This window comes from Colias eurytheme, chromosome 18, assembly GCF_061535395.1.
Source record: "Colias eurytheme isolate Ceu_HAF_F1 chromosome 18, ilColEury1 Martin Lab GWU primary, whole genome shotgun sequence".
Lineage (NCBI taxonomy): Eukaryota > Metazoa > Arthropoda > Insecta > Lepidoptera > Pieridae > Colias > Colias eurytheme.
Window position 1 is genome coordinate 10,692,314 of NC_142997.1, and position 17,320 is coordinate 10,709,633.

The 17,320-nt window shown below is 53.8% G+C and overlaps 3 protein-coding genes across 3 annotated transcripts; 1 reads left to right on the plus strand and 2 right to left on the minus strand.

The window, feature by feature from the left end:
* The first annotated feature begins 554 nt into the window (after positions 1–554).
* On the plus strand, positions 555–2,418 carry LOC149900935 (uncharacterized). The gene is made up of 2 exons (XM_090112736.1): positions 555–1,387; positions 2,367–2,418. The coding sequence occupies exons 1-2, from the start codon at positions 555–557 to the stop codon at positions 2,416–2,418; spliced, it is 885 nt and encodes a 294-aa protein (XP_089968862.1).
* An 8,798-nt stretch (positions 2,419–11,216) lies between these two features.
* LOC149900936 (uncharacterized) lies at positions 11,217–12,840 on the minus strand. Its single transcript, XM_090112397.1, has one exon. It carries the CDS (start codon positions 12,696–12,698, stop codon positions 11,277–11,279), a length of 1,422 nt encoding a protein of 473 aa, XP_089968523.1. The 5' UTR covers positions 12,699–12,840; the 3' UTR covers positions 11,217–11,276.
* Positions 12,841–14,955: 2,115 nt separating this feature from the next.
* On the minus strand, positions 14,956–16,239 carry LOC149900937 (uncharacterized). The gene has a single exon (XM_090112398.1). It carries the CDS (start codon positions 16,234–16,236, stop codon positions 14,956–14,958), a length of 1,281 nt encoding a protein of 426 aa, XP_089968524.1. The 5' UTR covers positions 16,237–16,239.
* Positions 16,240–17,320: the final 1,081 nt, after the last annotated feature.

Below are 17,320 nucleotides of genomic sequence, written 5' to 3' on the forward strand. Positions count from 1 at the left end.
GACCTGCGAATCACTGGCCTGGATGACTCGGCCACAGTCGAGGACATTGCGGCTGCGGTATCGCGCGCAGGGGAGTGTACCGCGGAGCATGTGAAGTGTGGTGGCCTGCGCACGGGCCCCCGAGGTGCTGTATCAGCCTGGGTTAGTTGCCCGGTGACTGCGGCGAAGAAGCTGGCGCAGGCGGGGCGCGTAATGGTTGGGTGGGCTTCGGCGAAAGTCTCTCTCACCGAGCAGAAGCCCCTGCGCTGTTACCGCTGCCTGGAGGTGGGCCATGTCAGCGCCACGTGCTCCTCGCCGACGGACAGGAGTGCCACTTGCTTCCGCTGCAGTGAAACAGGCCATAAAGCTGGTGGATGCGATGCCGCCTCCGCTCGCTGTGCCCTATGCACGGAGGCAAAGCTACCGGCAGAGCATCGGCTTGGAAGCGCAGCCTGTAAGGCCCTGAAGCCTAAAAGAGGTGGAATGCGGAAGCAAAATGGCGCTCCAACGCCATCACGCTCTGCTCCGGTGCCTGATGAGGTACCGCAAACGGAGGCAGCCATGGAAACGCAGTAATGGCCCCACTGCGTTTTCTACAGGCCAACATCAACCACTGTGCCAGGGCCCAGGACCTTTTACATCAGAGTCTGGCAGAGTGGGAGATTGACGTGGCGGTAGTGTCTGAGCCATACAATCTGCCCCCCCGGGATAACTGGGTGGGCGATCTGGATGGCTTGGTGGCGCTGGTTGCTCAAGGCGACACACAGCTTGAGCAAATCATAAGGCGACGGGGATGCGTCTCGGCGGTTGTCAATGGCTTCACCGTTGTGGGGGCGTACTTCTCGCCGAACCGCTGCCTCGACGATTTCGAGCAGTTCTTGGTTGAGCTGAGGGATCTGCTAGACTTCGCACAACCTCAATCTGTACTTCTGGCCGGGGACCTGAACGCCAAGTCGGTGTCTTGGGGCTGCGTGGCAAGTGATATACGTGGCTCGACACTCGCTGACTGGGCAGTTGCGTCGGGACTGACGGTTGTTAACCGTGGAGCAGAATTAACGTGTGTTCGGCAGAGGGGTGGATCCATTGTGGATGTCACGTTTGCGAGCCCCCCTCTCGCTCGTCGTATACAAGACTGGAGGGTTCTTTTGGACGTGGAGACGCTCTCGGATCACCGTTATATCCGGTTTAGCGTCTCCACGCCCTCGACGGCTCCCAGTCAATTCCCCCCTGGCGATTGTCGTCCACGCTGGGCACTTGGTAGCCTCGATAGGGAGCTCCTCATTGAGGCTGCCTTAGTGCAGGCTTGGCTCCCGTCGCAGCAGAATGGCGGCGAAAACGTAGAGGAGGAGGCCACTTGGCTTGCCGAAGCTATGTCTCAGGTGTGCGACGCGAGCATGCGGAGGGTGCGGTCGGTTCCACGTAGGCGCCAAATGTACTGGTGGTCCGCCGATGTTGCCCAGCTGCGTGCTTCATGCGTGGCTGCGAGGCGGGCGTACACCAGGCACAGGCGCCGTAGGCGGCGTGACGAAGAGGAGGAAGCGCGGTTATACGCCGTCTATAGGGACTGCATTGTGTCTCTGCAGCACGCCATCAGCAGCGCTAAGACCCGTGCATGGGAAGAGATGCTCGAGAGTTTGAACCGCGAACCTTGGGGTCGGCCGTATAAGAGGGTGAGGCAAAAGCTTCGCCCTTGGGCCCCGCCCTTGTCTCAAAGTCTCGAGCCACGATTTCTGGAGCAAGTGGTGACGTCCTTGTTTCCAAGTCGGGGAAGACATTCTCCCCCACCGATGGCACCCACGATGACTGCGCAGGAGGAGCTCAACAACGAAAATGTCCCTCCAGTCACTCGCAACGAGCTCGCTGTGGCAGTAGAGCGCCTTAAGGCGAAGAATGCCGCCCCCGGCCCTGACGGTGTTCCCGGGCGGGCCTGGGTGCTGGCGCTAGAATCTCTTGGACCCAGGGTGGAACAGCTGTTCACAAAATGCCTCCAACAGGGCCAATTTCCCCGTAGGTGGAAAACCGGGAACTTGGTCCTGTTGCAGAAGGAGGGACGCCCGCGCGACTCGCCCTCGGCTTATAGGCCGATCGTGCTGCTCGATGAGGTGAGCAAGCTCTTTGAGCGCGTCTTCGCAGCTCGCCTCATCGACCATCTGGAGGGAGTGGGGCCGGACCTAAGCGAGAACCAATTTGGATTTCGCCGGGGAAGGTCCACTATCGATGCGATTGCTGAATTGCGGAACCTCGCTGATCATGCAGATAATGAAGGCGGAGTGCTTTTGGCGGTGTCCCTTGACATCGCCAACGCATTCAACACTCTGCCGTGGAGTTGCGTGATCGAAGCGCTCCGCTATCACAACGTGCCCGGGTATATGGTGCGCTTGTTGCAGTCCTACTTATCGGAGAGGGCTGTGGCGTACCCCGCGCGTAGTGGGTGGCTAGAAAAGGAAGTGACGTGCGGTGTTCCACAGGGCTCGGTTCTTGGGCCCCTTCTGTGGAACATCGGCTACGACTGGGTCCTGCGTGCCACTTATCTACCGGGTGTCAGCGTGCTTTGCTACGCGGATGACACCCTGGTAACTGCACGCGGGGCCTCGTACAGGGAGGCAGCCCTCATTGCGACCGCTGGTGTGGCGGATGTTGTGCGCCGAATCAAACGACTTGGCTTAGAGGTCGCTCTGAACAAGTCAGAGGCAATTTTGTTTCGCGGCCGTCGAAGGGCGCAGGCTGCTGGTTCAGCTATCCAGGTGGGTGGCACGTCCATCGGCGTCGGTTCCACTTTGCGCTACCTGGGCATCGTGCTGGACAGCCGGTGGACATTTGTGGAGCACTTTCGTCGCCTCGCCCCCCGTCTTGTTGGGGTGGCCGGGGCACTTGGAAGTCTGCTCCCGAATCTAAGAGGGGCTGGGGGTGCGTGTCGTCGTCTATACACCGGCGTCATTCGCTCCATGGCCCTCTATGGTGCGCCCATTTGGGCCGACTCTTTGAGCGTCCGTACCAGACCATACTTGCGTAGACCGCAGCGGGTCATGGCGCTCAGAGTCGTGAGGGCATATCGCACAGTGTCCTTCGAGGCCGCGTGTGTCATGGCTGGGACGCCCCCGTGGGACCTGGATGCTGAGATGCTGGCGGACGTTTATCGCCGCGTCACGGCGTCCAGATCGCATGGAATTAATCCATATCTGGAGCAAGTCCAGCAATGGAGGGCTGATGCTCTCGAGCGGCGGTTCAGGGAGTGGGAACGCCGGCTCGAGAGGCCCAGCGCAGGAGCGAGGACGGTCGAAGCTATTCGACCGGTCCTACGCGAGTGGTGCGACAGGCGGCATGGGGCAATTACCTTCCGCCTGACACAGGTGCTGTCCGGACACGGCTGTTTCGGGTGGTACTTGTGCAAAGTCGCCAGGCGGGAGCCGCAAATGGCTTGCCATTGGTGTGACAGTCCGGAGGACACGGCAGACCACACTCTCGCCGTGTGCCCCGCGTGGTCCGAGCCCCGTGCTCACCTAGTCGCAGTCGTCGGCCCTGATCTCTCCCTGCCTTCCATAGCTCGCGCAATGGTTGGCAGCGACAGAACGTGGCGCGCGGCTATCACATTCTGTGAAGATGTGATGTCGCAGAAGGAGGAAGCAGAGCGGGTCCGCGAGGGAGATCCCAACGCGGATCCTATTCGGCGGCGACGTCTTATTGGGCGCAGTCGCCGAGTCGCGACCGCTGTACACGGTCGCGACTTGCTTCCCTAATGTTGGGTGCCGGACGGTGGAACGGGGACATAATCCATCGTCCGGTGCGGTGAGGCGGCGTGAGACGTGTTCCGTTCACGCCGCCCCCCAGGAAGGAGGAACTGGCGAACACTAGCCAGGTCTAAATCGCGATGGGCCTATATAAAAAATAGGCTGCCGCTGACAGGGTTACGGAAGCGGTTACACCAAATACCCGCGACCCTGCCAATATAGCGGAGCGACGGAACACAGTGGAGTTTAGTCGGTAGTCGCCGCATTCTGCGGTGTGAGTCCGACATAACCCAGGGCCCTTTCCCCGAGCGCTCTGGGTATGCCTAAATGCATTCTCCACAATAAAAAAAAAAAAAAAAAAAAAAAAAAAAAAAAAAAAAAAAGGTTAGGTTAGGTTAGGTTAGGTTAGGTTAGGTTAGGTTAGGTTAGGTTAGGTTAGGTTAGGTTAGGTTAGGTTAGGTTAGGTTAGGTTAGGTTAGGTTAGGTTAGGTTAGGTTAGGTTAGGTTAGGTTAGGTTAGGTTAGGTTAGGTTAGGTTAGGTTAGGTTAGGTTAGGTTAGGTTAGGTTAGGTTAGGTTAGGTTAGGTTAGGTTAGGTTAGGTTAGGTTAGGTTAGGTTAGGTTAGGTTAGGTTAGGTTAGGTTAGGTTAGGTTAGGTTAGGTTAGGTTAGGTTAGGTTAGGTTAGGTTAGGTTAGGTTAGGTTAGGTTAGGTTAGGTTAGGTTAGGTTAGGTTAGGTTAGGTTAGGTTAGGTTAGGTTAGGTTAGGTTAGGTTAGGTTAGGTTAGGTTAGGTTAGGTTAGGTTCCCGTGTGGAGTTTCTGGTCTCCCATCGGGCGCGTCCTCAGGTGGCGGATAGGGGGAGGCCTCCCAGATATGGGGGGTACCGGTGGTCTTGCCGGCGCGGACCAAAATCAGCGTGGAGGAACTCGAGGGCTACCACGTCCTCGTTGCAATCTCTGCTTTGCAGAGAAATTGCTGGGTTTGTTTTCGAACAGTGCTGCTTTTGCGGCGAGGTATGGCGACCAGTGGTTGCGGACGATTTAGTCCTACTGGACGACGGGCTGCTTTGCAGCGATGGATGGCGGTTGTATCAATCGCGGCGCGGCGGGCTGGGCGGCAGGTTTTTCTGTCGCCTGGTTAGAGGCTTCGGCCTCCCGTCGGGCAACCTGTTATCCGTCGTAGTGTTGTTGTCACGTCTAGCAGCTACGACGGACCAGGAGGCTTGCCTTAATCGGCTGGCCTGAGAGGAAGGACACCTCATCAAAAACCCTCAAATCCGCGTTGTAGTCCAGCGGCGTGGATTTCCTGTCCTTCTTGGACAGTTTGGCTCGGGAGAGCGTGAGCTTTTAGCTGTGTACACCCATGGATACCGCCCGACCTCCATGGTGTAAAAGGGTTATCCGGGTGCAGGGGGCACCGCCCGGATGGACGTTTTATATCCCCCATACTCGTGGGAACAAAAATGTCCTTTAACTCCGAACCGATCAACGACGACTTTAGCAAAAACACAATCATGGACTCCGAAAACTTTTATGATATCGAAGATACTGACGGGAGTATGTCTCCGGCACGTGTCAAAACAAGGCGGGGCAGGGCTGTGCTGCTTTCGAGCTCCAGTTCTGTCAACAGCATTATTGAAATGGACGGAAAAGACAGGCTGTGGCGGAAGCGGACGCTGGACACCAGTGGTTCTGGTTCCGACACAGAAGATGGCACAGGGGTTTTTACATCCCCATTTATTAAGACCACCTCAAAAAGAGGGAAGGGCCGCCCATCGGGTTCAAGCGCCACTCGGCGCGAGGCCACAGTCGATATGACGAGGTTGCGTAAGAGGGAGTTGGAGGCGCAGGCCGAGAAGGAGGTTGCTGAGTGCGCCGAGCGCATTGAAGTGGCGCAAGCTAGCGCTCCTCTCCCTCCCATTCCAGCAAAGACAAACACGTCCGAGGCTCTCAGTCGCCGCATTGCCGATGACCTGGCTGCAATCCTGAAGGTGATGACCAAGTCATCAAATCTCAAGGGCACTTTCAAAAAGGCCTTGAAATTGGCCCACGATGACATTGAGCAGTCGGTAGCTCTATTAGAGAAACACACTGTCTCTGAGGAGACGAGATTGCTGCAGGCAGCCAATTCCCGCCTACAGGCGGAGCTCGACTCCCTGAAAAGGGAACTCCAAGAGGTGAAGGCCTCTCAGGGCTCGTCGCTGCCTGCTCAGCCCCAAGATTCGGATATCTTGCGCCAGGTCGGAGCAATGATTAACGCGAGATTTGAGGCTCTAGAGGAGCGTCTGCTGCCGGAAAAGCGCATAAGACCTCCGCTGGCGGCAGATAGCAGGAAAGCGGCAAAGGCGGCTGAACAAGCGATGGCTGATGACCTCGCACCGCCCCCTCCATCAAAGGCGAGGACATATGCAGGTGTTGCGGCTTCATCGCAACCGGGTAGATCGGTGTCTGGGCCCGCAATTAAGAAAACCGCGAAGCAGACGGTGGTCCCAGCTTTGGAAATCGAGGCAACCTCGAAGAAGAGGAAAAAGAAATTGGCGAAGGGGAAGGAAAGGGTCCCCGTGCAGCCTGATCCGGCGGGTTCAAAGCCCCCCAGAAAAGATACGCTGGCCACGTCATCCGGCCCCCCGCAGCAGCCGTCAAAGGACGGAGAGTGGACTGTGGTCGGAAAGCGAGGAAAAGAAAATAAAAGGAAAGGGAAGAAGCCTGCGGCTAAGTCCCGTAAGAAGAAGTCGCGAAAGCTCCACGCTCCGATTTCCTCGGCTGTCGTCCTTACCCTGCAGCCGAGTGCGAAGGAGCGTGGCGTAACCTACGCCGGTGTTTTGACGGAGGCGCGGCGTGGAATAGACCTCGCCGAAATTGGCATCAGTGCAATGCGTTTTAAGCGCGCTGTCACTGGTGCCAGGATACTAGAGATCCCCGGTGCTTCCAGCACCAAGGAAGCGGACTCCCTTGCCGCCAAATTGCGGGAGGTCCTCGGTGAGGATAACGTTAAGGTGTCCAGGCCGGTCAAGTGCGCAGACTTGCGAATCACTGGCCTGGATGACTCGGCCACAGTCGAGGACATTGCGGCTGCGGTATCGCGCGCAGGGGAGTGTACCGCGGAGCATGTGAAGTGTGGTGGCCTGCGCACGGGCCCCCGAGGTGCTGTATCAGCCTGGGTTAGTTGCCCGGTGACTGCGGCGAAGAAGCTGGCGCAGGCGGGGCGCGTAATGGTTGGGTGGGCTTCGGCGAAAGTCTCTCTCACCGAGCAGAAGCCCCTGCGCTGTTACCGCTGCCTGGAGGTGGGCCATGTCAGCGCCACGTGCTCCTCGCCGACGGACAGGAGTGCCACTTGCTTCCGCTGCAGTGAAACAGGCCATAAAGCTGGTGGATGCGATGCCGCCTCCGCTCGCTGCGCCCTATGCACGGAGGCAAAGCTACCGGCAGAGCATCGGCTTGGAAGCGCAGCCTGTAAGGCCCCGAAGCCTAAAAGAGGTGGAATGCGGAAGCAAGATGGCGCTCCAACGCCATCACGCTCTGCTCCGGTGCCTGATGAGGTACCGCAAACGGAGGCAGCCATGGAAACGCAGTAATGGCCCCACTTCGCTTCCTACAGGCCAACATCAACCACTGTGCCAGGGCCCAGGACCTTTTACATCAGAGTCTGGCAGAGTGGGAGATTGACGTGGCGGTAGTGTCTGAGCCACACAATCTGCCCCCCCGGGATAACTGGGTGGGCGATCTGGACGGCTTGGTGGCGCTGGTTGCTCAAGGCGACACACAGCTTGAGCAAATCATAAGGCGACGGGGATGCGTCTCGGCGGTTGTCAATGGCTTCACCGTTGTGGGGGCGTACTTCTCGCCGAACCGCTGCCTCGCCGATTTCGAGCAGTTCTTGGTTGAGCTGAGGGATCTGCTAGACTTCGCACAACCTCAATCTGTACTTCTGGCCGGGGACCTGAACGCCAAGTCGGTGTCTTGGGGCTGCGTGGCAAGTGATATACGTGGCTCGACACTCGCTGAATGGGCAGTTGCGTCGGGACTGACGGTTGTTAACCGTGGAGCAGAATTAACGTGTGTTCGGCAGAGGGGTGGATCCATTGTAGATGTCACGTTTGCGAGCCCCCCTCTCGCTCGTCGTATACAAGACTGGAGGGTTCTTTTGGACGTGGAGACGCTCTCGGATCACCGTTATATCCGGTTTAGCGTCTCCACGCCCTCGACGGCTCCCAGTCAATTCCCCCCTGGCGATTGTCGTCCGCGCTGGGCACTTGGTAGCCTCGATAGGGAGCTCCTCATTGAGGCTGCCTTAGTGCAGGCTTGGCTCCCGTCGCAGCAGAATGGCAGCGAAAACGTAGAGGAGGAGGCCACTTGGCTTGCCGAAGCCATGTCTCAGGTGTGCGACGCGAGCATGCGGAGGGTGCGGTCGGTTCCACGTAGGCGCCAAATGTATTGGTGGTCAGCCGATGTTGCCCAGCTGCGTGCTTCATGCGTGGCTGCGAGGCGGGCGTACACCAGGCACAGGCGCCGTAGGCGGCGTGACGAAGAGGAGGAAGCGCGGTTATACGCCGTCTATAGGGACTGCATTGTGTCTCTGCAGGACGCCATCAGCAGCGCTAAGACCCGTGCATGGGAGGAGATGCTCGAGAGTTTGAACCGCGAACCTTGGGGTCGGCCGTATAAGAGGGTGAGGCAAAAGCTTCGCCCTTGGGCCCCGCCCTTGTCTCAAAGTCTCGAGCCACGATTTCTGGAGCAAGTGGTGACGTCCTTGTTTCCAAGTCGGGGAAGACATTCTCCCCCACCGATGGCACCCACGATGACTGCGCAGGAGGAGCTCAACAACGAAAATGTCCCTCCAGTCACTCGCAACGAGCTCGCTGTGGCAGTAGAGCGCCTTAAGGCGAAGAATGCCGCCCCCGGCCCTGACGGTGTTCCCGGGCGGGCCTGGGTGCTGGCGCTAGAATCTCTTGGACCCAGGGTGGAACAGCTGTTCACAAAATGCCTCCAACAGGGCCAATTTCCCCGTAGGTGGAAGACCGGGAACTTGGTCCTGTTGCAGAAGGAGGGACGCCCGCGCGACTCGCCCTCGGCTTATAGGCCGATCGTGCTGCTCGATGAGGTGAGCAAGCTCTTTGAGCGCGTCTTCGCAGCTCGCCTCATCGACCATCTGGAGGGAGTGGGGCCGGACCTAAGCGAGAACCAATTTGGATTTCGCCGGGGAAGGTCCACTATCGATGCGATTGCTGAATTGCGGAACCTCGCTGATCATGCAGATAATGAAGGCGGAGTTCTTTTGGCGGTGTCCCTTGACATCGCCAACGCATTCAACACTCTGCCGTGGAGTTGCGTGATCGAAGCGCTCCGCTACCACAACGTGCCCGGGTATATGGTGCGCTTGTTGCAGTCCTACTTATCGGAGAGGGCTGTGGCGTACCCCGCGCGTCGTGGGTGGCAAGAAAAGGAAGTGACGTGCGGTGTTCCACAGGGCTCGGTTCTTGGGCCCCTTCTGTGGAACATCGGCTACGACTGGGTCCTGCGTGCCACTTATCTACCGGGTGTCAGCGTGCTTTGCTACGCGGATGACACCCTGGTAACTGCACGCGGGGCCTCGTACAGGGAGGCAGCCCTCATTGCGACCGCTGGTGTGGCGGATGTTGTGCGCCGAATCAGACGACTTGGCTTAGAGGTCGCTCTGAACAAGTCAGAGGCAATTTTGTTTCGCGGCCGTCGAAGGGCGCAGGCTGCTGGTTCAGCTATCCAGGTGGGTGGCACGTCCATCGGCGTCGGTTCCACTTTGCGCTACCTGGGCATCGTGCTGGACAGCCGGTGGACATTTGTGGAGCACTTTCGTCGCCTCGCCCCCCGTCTTGTTGGGGTGGCCGGGGCACTTGGAAGTCTGCTCCCGAATCTAAGAGGGGCTGGGGGTGCGTGTCGTCGTCTATACACCGGCGTCATTCGCTCCATGGCCCTCTATGGTGCGCCCATTTGGGCCGACTCTTTGAGCGTCCGTACCAGACCATACTTGCGTAGACCGCAGCGGGTCATGGCGCTCAGAGTCGTGAGGGCATATCGCACAGTGTCCTTCGAGGCCGCGTGTGTCATGGCTGGGACGCCCCCGTGGGACCTGGATGCCGAGATGGAATGGAGGGCTGATGCTCTCGAGCGGCGGTTCAGGGAGTGGGAACGCCGGCTCGAGAGGCCCAGCGCAGGAGCGAGGACTGTCGAAGCTATCCGACCGGTCCTACGCGAGTGGTGCGACAGGCGGCATGGGGCAATTACCTTCCGCCTGACACAGGTGCTGTCCGGACACGGCTGTTTCGGGTGGTACTTGTGCAAAGTCGCCAGGCGGGAGCCGCAAATGGCTTGCCATTGGTGTGACAGTCCGGAGGACACGGCAGACCACACTCTCGCCGTGTGCCCCGCGTGGTCCGAGCCCCGTGCTCACCTAGTCGCAGTCGTCGGCCCTGATCTCTCCCTGCCTTCCATAGCTCGCGCAATGGTTGGCAGCGACAGATCGTGGCGCGCGGCTATCACATTCTGTGAAGATGTGATGTCGCAGAAGGAGGAAGCAGAGCGGGTCCGCGAGGGAGATCCCAACGCGGATCCTATTCGGCGGCGACGTCTTATTGGGCGCAGTCGCCAAGTCGCGACCGCTGTACACGGTCGCGACTTGCTTCCCTAATGTTGGGTGCCGGACGGTGGAACGGGGACATAATCCATCGTCCGGTGCGGTGAGGCGGCGTGAGACGTGTTCCGTTCACGCCGCCCCCCAGGAAGGAGGAACTGGCGAACACTAGCCAGGTCTTAATCGCGATGGGCCTATATAAAAAATAGGCTGCCGCTGACGGGGTTACGGAAGCGGTTAAACCAAATACCCGCGACCCTGCCAATATAGCGGAGAGACGGAACACAGTGGAGTTTAGTCGGTAGTCGCCGCATTCTGCGGTGTGAGTCCGACATAACCCAGGGCCCTTTCCCCGAGCGCTCTGGGTATGCCTAAATGCATTCTCCACTATAAAAAAAAAAAAAAAAAAAAAAAAAAACAAAAAAAAAAAAAAAAAAAAAAAAGGTTAGGTTAGGTTAGGTAAGGTTAGGTTAGGTTAGGTTAGGTTAGGTTAGGTTAGGTTAGGTTAGGTTAGGTTAGGTTAGGTTAGGTTAGGTTAGGTTAGGTTAGGTTAGGTTAGGTTAGGTTAGGTTAGGTTAGGTTAGGTTAGGTTAGGTTAGGTTAGGTTAGGTTAGGTTAGGTTAGGTTAGGTTTTTTTTTTTTTTTTTTTTTTTTTTTTTTGTAAAAGCACCCGCCATCGCAGGGTGTTGTCTGCTTTTTCTCTAGAGTATAGTCTAGAGACATTTATTTTCTTTAATCAATAATAAACACAATTTTCTTTATTTACAATATGGGCACATAATATTAAAATACAATTAAATTTTAAAATACGAATTTACAATATACAAAAAATTTTCAAATAATAATAAAATACAATAATTAAAAGTCACTTTAAGATTAACAATTCAAACAATACAATAAAAATAAAACCAATACAAGTAAATATACAAATTAACACGGCACAACAATAAAACTTAACCCTAACATCACAGCTTATCACAGTTTCTTTTGTTTACCACCCCAACAATGTATTTACAATATTCCAGGAATTCAGATCTCGTATCATCCCCCAGGGCCGCGGGCAGATTCTCACCCGTCATCGCGATGCCCAATTTTTGCTCAATAACATATCTATCTCTTGCAAAAATCGGACACTCGAGCAACAGGTGAGAAACCGTCTCGTCGACTCCGGGCTGACACAGGCACGATGGATTCTCCTTCAGCTTGAATCTGTTCAAGTAGAAGGCGAATCCACCGTGTCCAGTCAGTGCTTGTGTGGTGTGGTGTGTGATGTCTATTTTCCGTACTATTTTGTATGCAGCAGCAGCGCTTGGGAAAAAGAGCTTCGTGCCTCCAGCCGTCTCCCCCACATCATATCTCCTGTCCCATTCCCCGATCGTATCCTGTCTCAGGATACGCTTGACGAATGAAACAGGACACAGATCGTAGTCGGGTTTCTTCTTCGACCCCAGAGCGGCCTCCTTGGCTAACTGGTCCACTCTTTCGTTCCCCCTTAGCCCTGCGTGCGCCTTGATCCAAAACAGAGCGACCTCCCGCCTCTGCGAAGCAGCTTTTCGGAGGGCCGCCCTTGTTTGCACAGCAAGGGGGTGGGGGGAACCGAGTGTGACTGCCTGGAGGGCCGATCTGGAGTCGCTGAAGATGCCGACCTTCGACACTCCACTCTTGCAGGCTCTAATTACTGCTCTTTGGAGCGCTAGGAGTTCGGCCTGGTAGACGGTGCAATACGGCGGCAAAGCAAGCTTGACGGCCTTCGTCTCGGCCTCCCCCTCCCATACGGAAAGGGCGGCTCCGACTCGACCCTCAATCTTGCTGCCGTCCGTGTAGATCCTATGTACGTGGCTATTAGCCACGTCGGAATACGAGTCCTCGTCCACCAGCCCGAACCCCAGCCCTTCCTGCTCTGCCGGATGTGGGTCCTCAATCGCCGGAGCCATTCTTTCCACCTCCCTGTCTCCCAACGCTGGGTGCGACACCCCCTTCTTGATCCCATATAATCTCGAGACTTCGAGTATTCTGAGATCAAGGGGGAGTATCCCAGCCAACAGCATAGCTGAGTTCAGGGAGACGGTCCGATATGCTCGGCAGATCTTTTGGGCGAAGCCCCGTTGTACGGTGTTCAGCCTTTTTTGGACCCCCATCTTTTCCACGGTGGGTGCCCACGCTGCCGATGCATACATAATAGTCGGTTCGATAACAGCTACATAAATAGTCCTAATAATATCTGGGCTAAGTCCCCAACCAACTCTGGCTGCCCTAGCCAAGAGTTTATATCGGGCGATTGCCTTTTGGCATACCGTCCCGACGTGGGCGTTGAAAGTGAGGCCGCTGTCAATTGTAAGGCCCAGTATTTTAATATGTGAAAAATATTTAATTTCCACACTCCCCATAGCGAGCCGTGGCACGTCATATTTTAACCTCCTCGTCGAAAGGAGGGCACAAGTTTTGTGTGGTGCAAAATTTAATTTGTTGTCTTTACCCCATTCGTGTATTACGTTTAGGACACGGTTCGCTTTTCCTTCTATTTCAAGGGCCGTATCCCCCTCAAAGACCAACACTATGTCGTCGGCGAACGCTTGACAGAATACTCCCATCTCCTCTAACATCCATAGCAGAGGGTCCAGCAAGAGGTTCCACAGGATTGGTCCACCTATGGATCCCTGCACGCACCCCTTGCTGGTCCCCCTACTCACTTCCACGCCCGCATATCTAACTTTCACTCCCCTTTCACTCAGGTAGCTGCTGATCACCCGCCTCACGTTCCCCGGGCACCCAACTTCAGCCAACCGCACCTTTATGGCTGGCCACCAGGCGCTGTCGAAGGCTCCCTCTATGTCCAGCGATACCACAACAGAAATCTTCTTCTCTTCCCTCATATTTCTGATGTGGTTCACTAGTCTATAGAGGGCGTCCTCGGTGCTCCTCTGTGGCATAAAGCCATACTGGTGGGGGCTTATTTTGGGCAACAGGTAAAACCTGAGTCGGCCGACCAGCATCTTTTCGAAGATTTTGCCGAGAACAGGTAAGAGGCCGATCGGTCGATAGGCTTTCGGTACCCGATATGATTCCTTGCCCGGCTTTCGCAGTATAACCACGGTCGCCCACTTCCACTGTGCGGGGAAGTAGGCGGCAGAGAGGCATCTGTTGAGCAAGGCAAGGAACCATCCCGGGTTACAATCCACAGCGTGCTGACAGATGTCGGCCGTGAGGCCATCCGCCCCGGGGGCCTTCTTGGGGTTGAAGGACCTTACGGCTCTCTTCAACTCCTCCATGATGAAAGGAGGGTCATCCGGGCCCGCCGGTGGTTCGGTGTCCAAGGACTCCGCACACCCGCGCACCCGACGATGTCCCTCACTTTCACCACTTTCCTGGTCCTCGGGGTAGAAGGTCTCCGCCAACAGTTCTGCCGAGCTCCGGGCATCGAGGGTCTCACCGCCCCTCGAAAGGGGCAGATCCTCCTCTCTCCCTGTGGCTCTATTAAGCACCCTGTAGATGCCCTCCCAGACCCCCTCCCTATCCTGTTTCCGGCAAAACTCCTTCCAACTCTTCTCTTGCGCTTCTTTCACTGCCTTTTCATACATCTCTCTTTCTTCCAGGTACAATCCAACCACGCGGTCTCTGCGATCAGGTGCTGCGTTTCGGATCCTGCGTCTCCTCGTGGCCACCTGCTTCTTCATCTGCGCGAGCTCATCATTCCACCACGACAAGGTGAATTTCTGTGTGTGTTTTTTGGTCGGCATTGTGTCTCTGCATGTCTGTGTGATTGCTTCAGTGTATCTGTCTATTGCGTCATCTATTTGTTGTGTGCTGTGTATTGTGTCTATGTCTTGTATAGTTAATTGTCTGTCCGACATCAGCTGGGTCAGTTTCTCATGAAACTGAGTCCAGTTTGCCTTGTGTGTGTTAAATATGCGTGTAGTTCGTATTATGTTCGTGCCTGTGGATTTATGTTGTCTGATGCCGAAGGATATGCCGTTGTGGTCCGAGCTCGTGAGACTCTCCTCAACCCTCCAGTTGTCCACTCGGTTCAGCAGATCGTCGGAGCACGCTGTCACATCCACGTAGCTAGAGTACCTTTTCCCACCTCTAATGGTATCGAACGTAGGGATGTCCCCGGTGTTGAGTATGTGCATTCCCATTTCTTCCAGTACAGCAGACACATCTCTTCCTCGCGAGTCTTCCACTTCGCCACCCCACCACGGGCTTTTTGCGTTCGCATCGCCTCCCAGGACCATCCTATGGATACCCAGCTCTCTCCCTATCCGCCTAAGATGGTCCAGGTAGAGCCCCACTGGTTTATCGGGCTCGAAGTAGAAGGACACTACAATCATCTCCCAGGCTTTGGTTCTGAGAGTGGCCACAACGATGTTGTTACTGCTAAGGCGTGTATGTAGTTCGACATCCAGTGTGTCGTCGAGTACTACAATACACGCCTTTACTGCTCCACCCCCTTCCCCTTCGCTCTGGAAGATCCTCACTCCATTGTATGTCCTCATACTTTTCGCCCCACCAACGTAGGGCTCTTGCAGCAATGCTACGCATGCCTTACGCTTGGTGGCTTCGAGCAGTAGCTCCCGTGTGGCGATTTGGCTCCGCTGGAGATTGGCCTGCAGCATTCGGTACTGGAAGGACTCACCTTGGGCAACCCTAGCAATACGCTACCGCCGATCTGGCCAGAGCGTCCCACCTCTTTCTTTCCGTACACTCTCTGTCAAAGGCGCTGTGCTCTGCGCTGCCTTTCTTAGCCTTTATGCAGTTGATGCATTGAGGCACTTCTCCCCGCAGCCACTTGTCGCACTCGGTCTTCATGTGAGGACCAGCGCAGTGGCTGCATCGTTCCTTCTCTTCCCTACACATTCGTCTCGTATGCCCGTACCCAAGACAGCGCGAGCACTGCACTAACGGACTTTGATCCATCACTTTCACTCTACTTAGCCCTATATGGGCGTATCCTTCACTCGTGCATCTCTTCCATACCTGTGGACTCACCCTGGCCACTACGTGGTTCTGGAGGTGGTTCCTTGCTTTCATCACGTACGCTACTTCTACCTTTCTCTCTTCCCCCTTCAGGCCCTCAAGGATGCTTGCATTTTGATTACTGAATGCTGTGACGAAATCGTCAACTTCGCATTTCATTACATCCCTGAAGACTAGTAGAGGGCTCTTATTTTTTACATCTTCCACTACTAATCCCTCATTCTTTCTCAGCCTTTCCTTCACCTTGATTCTTTCTTCCTCATTCGCACAGCCGACGACCACCTTCCTGTTCTTCACCTTTCTTACCCTCTCTACTTTCACCCATCCGTCCTTTGCATCCACAGTCTTTCTGATCATTTCTAACACCTCATCACCCGTCTCTTGTTCGTCTTTGGATGACACCATGACCGAATGCAGGGCTCTTGCTTCGGGGAGTTTCTCTATGACTCCCTTCGAGACAACGCCCGCATAACTCGCCGTTTTGGCGACAGTCATGTTGCCCTCCAAAAGCGAGCTCAATTTGTCCATTTTATTTTCATTCTCCCGCATGCTTACTCTCATATCTTCCATTCTTGTCATCATCTCTTTCATACTTTCTTTCATTCCTTCACTTAGGTCCAGATTTCTCACCAATGCGTCGTCAACTACGCTGGGACCAGCATCGGATGGCGGGGGGGGATGTATAGGGTCCCCACTACGCCCTCCACTACCAGCCCTGGCATTGGTGAGTTCAAACTCAATCTCTTTTATTATTTCATACATCCTTTCTAGCGCCGTAATTACCCCGTCTTTTATATCAGTCTTTAAATTTCGGGACTCCCGCAGGTGGGCTTTCCCTTTCAGCAGAAGGGCTTTCCCTTCTGCAGTCCGACTTTTAGGTGTTGCAGGCTTCTTCACTGGTTCGGAGATAGTGAACGTGTCACTGGCACGCCTCTGGGGAGTGTGGATCATGATGACTTAGGGGAGAAAAAAAAAAAAAAAAAAAAAAAAAAAAAAAACCCCTGTCAATAATAATACTTATTCTTAACACTATTAGGTCTCCCAATAGGGGAGATACCTGTCAATAATTACAATTAAAAATTAATATCACAGATATAAATATAAGATATAAAATATTAATATAAAATATAAAATATTAATAGGTCACTGATAGTTAAAAATGGTCAACTTAACACTATTAGGTCTCCCAATAGGGGAGATACCTGTCAATAATTACAATTAAAATAAATATCACAGATATAAATATAAGATATAAAATAATAATATAAAAATATAATATAAAATAAAAATATAAAATATTAATAGGTCACTGATAGTTAAAAATTGTCAACTTAGCACTATTTAAAATATTAATAAAATATTAATATTAATACGTCCGTAATAATTACAATTTGTCAACAATAAAAAAGTCAAGTCAATAAAAAAGTCAATACTTATACTTAATCAGTCTCCCAATAGGGGAGGCACCTGTCAGTGATTACAATAAAATAAAATAAAAATGGAAATGAGCAGCAAATACTAATAATATGATATTAGTAATACCTAATAAGTATTATAGTCTATAGTTCAGTTTAAAAAGTCAATCTATAAGTTATACGATATTATTATCGTACGGTTCGACCTACTAAGCTAGCACTAGCTTACTAAAGCTAGCTAGTCAGTACTAACCACTCAAGTCAATAATTAATAATTATTATTTTTACTTAAGACTATCAGGTCTCCCAATAGGGGAGTCGCCTGTTTATGATTTAAGATAGAATTAATATATAGATAAGATCAAAATGAATACATATATGGACAAATAATACCTATGAATAAAAGATAATAATATTATAATATTATTGTGTTGTGTGATATAATATAATCCCTAAGCACTCAGTATATAATGCCTTAGTCTAACAGCTACACCAAAAATGATGTAGCTGGTCTATTTTTACAAAATACTAATATACAAATACAAAATATAAATTAGGTTAAAAAGAAAACATTAATTCGCCACCACGTGTTTACTGTTTTGTTGATTGCACCCGTGACC

Coding starts and splice junctions, on each gene's coding strand:
- LOC149900935 (XM_090112736.1), top strand. CDS start 555: ATGGCCCCACTGCGTTTTCTACAGGCCAACATCAACCACTGTGCCAGG. Junction 1,388..2,366: donor GCGAGCATGCGGAGGGTGCG/GTCGGTTCCACG, acceptor CGCTTGTTGCAG/TCCTACTTATCGGAGAGGGC.
- LOC149900936 (XM_090112397.1), bottom strand. CDS start 12,698: ATGGGGAGTGTGGAAATTAAATATTTTTCACATATTAAAATACTGGGC.
- LOC149900937 (XM_090112398.1), bottom strand. CDS start 16,236: ATGATCCACACTCCCCAGAGGCGTGCCAGTGACACGTTCACTATCTCC.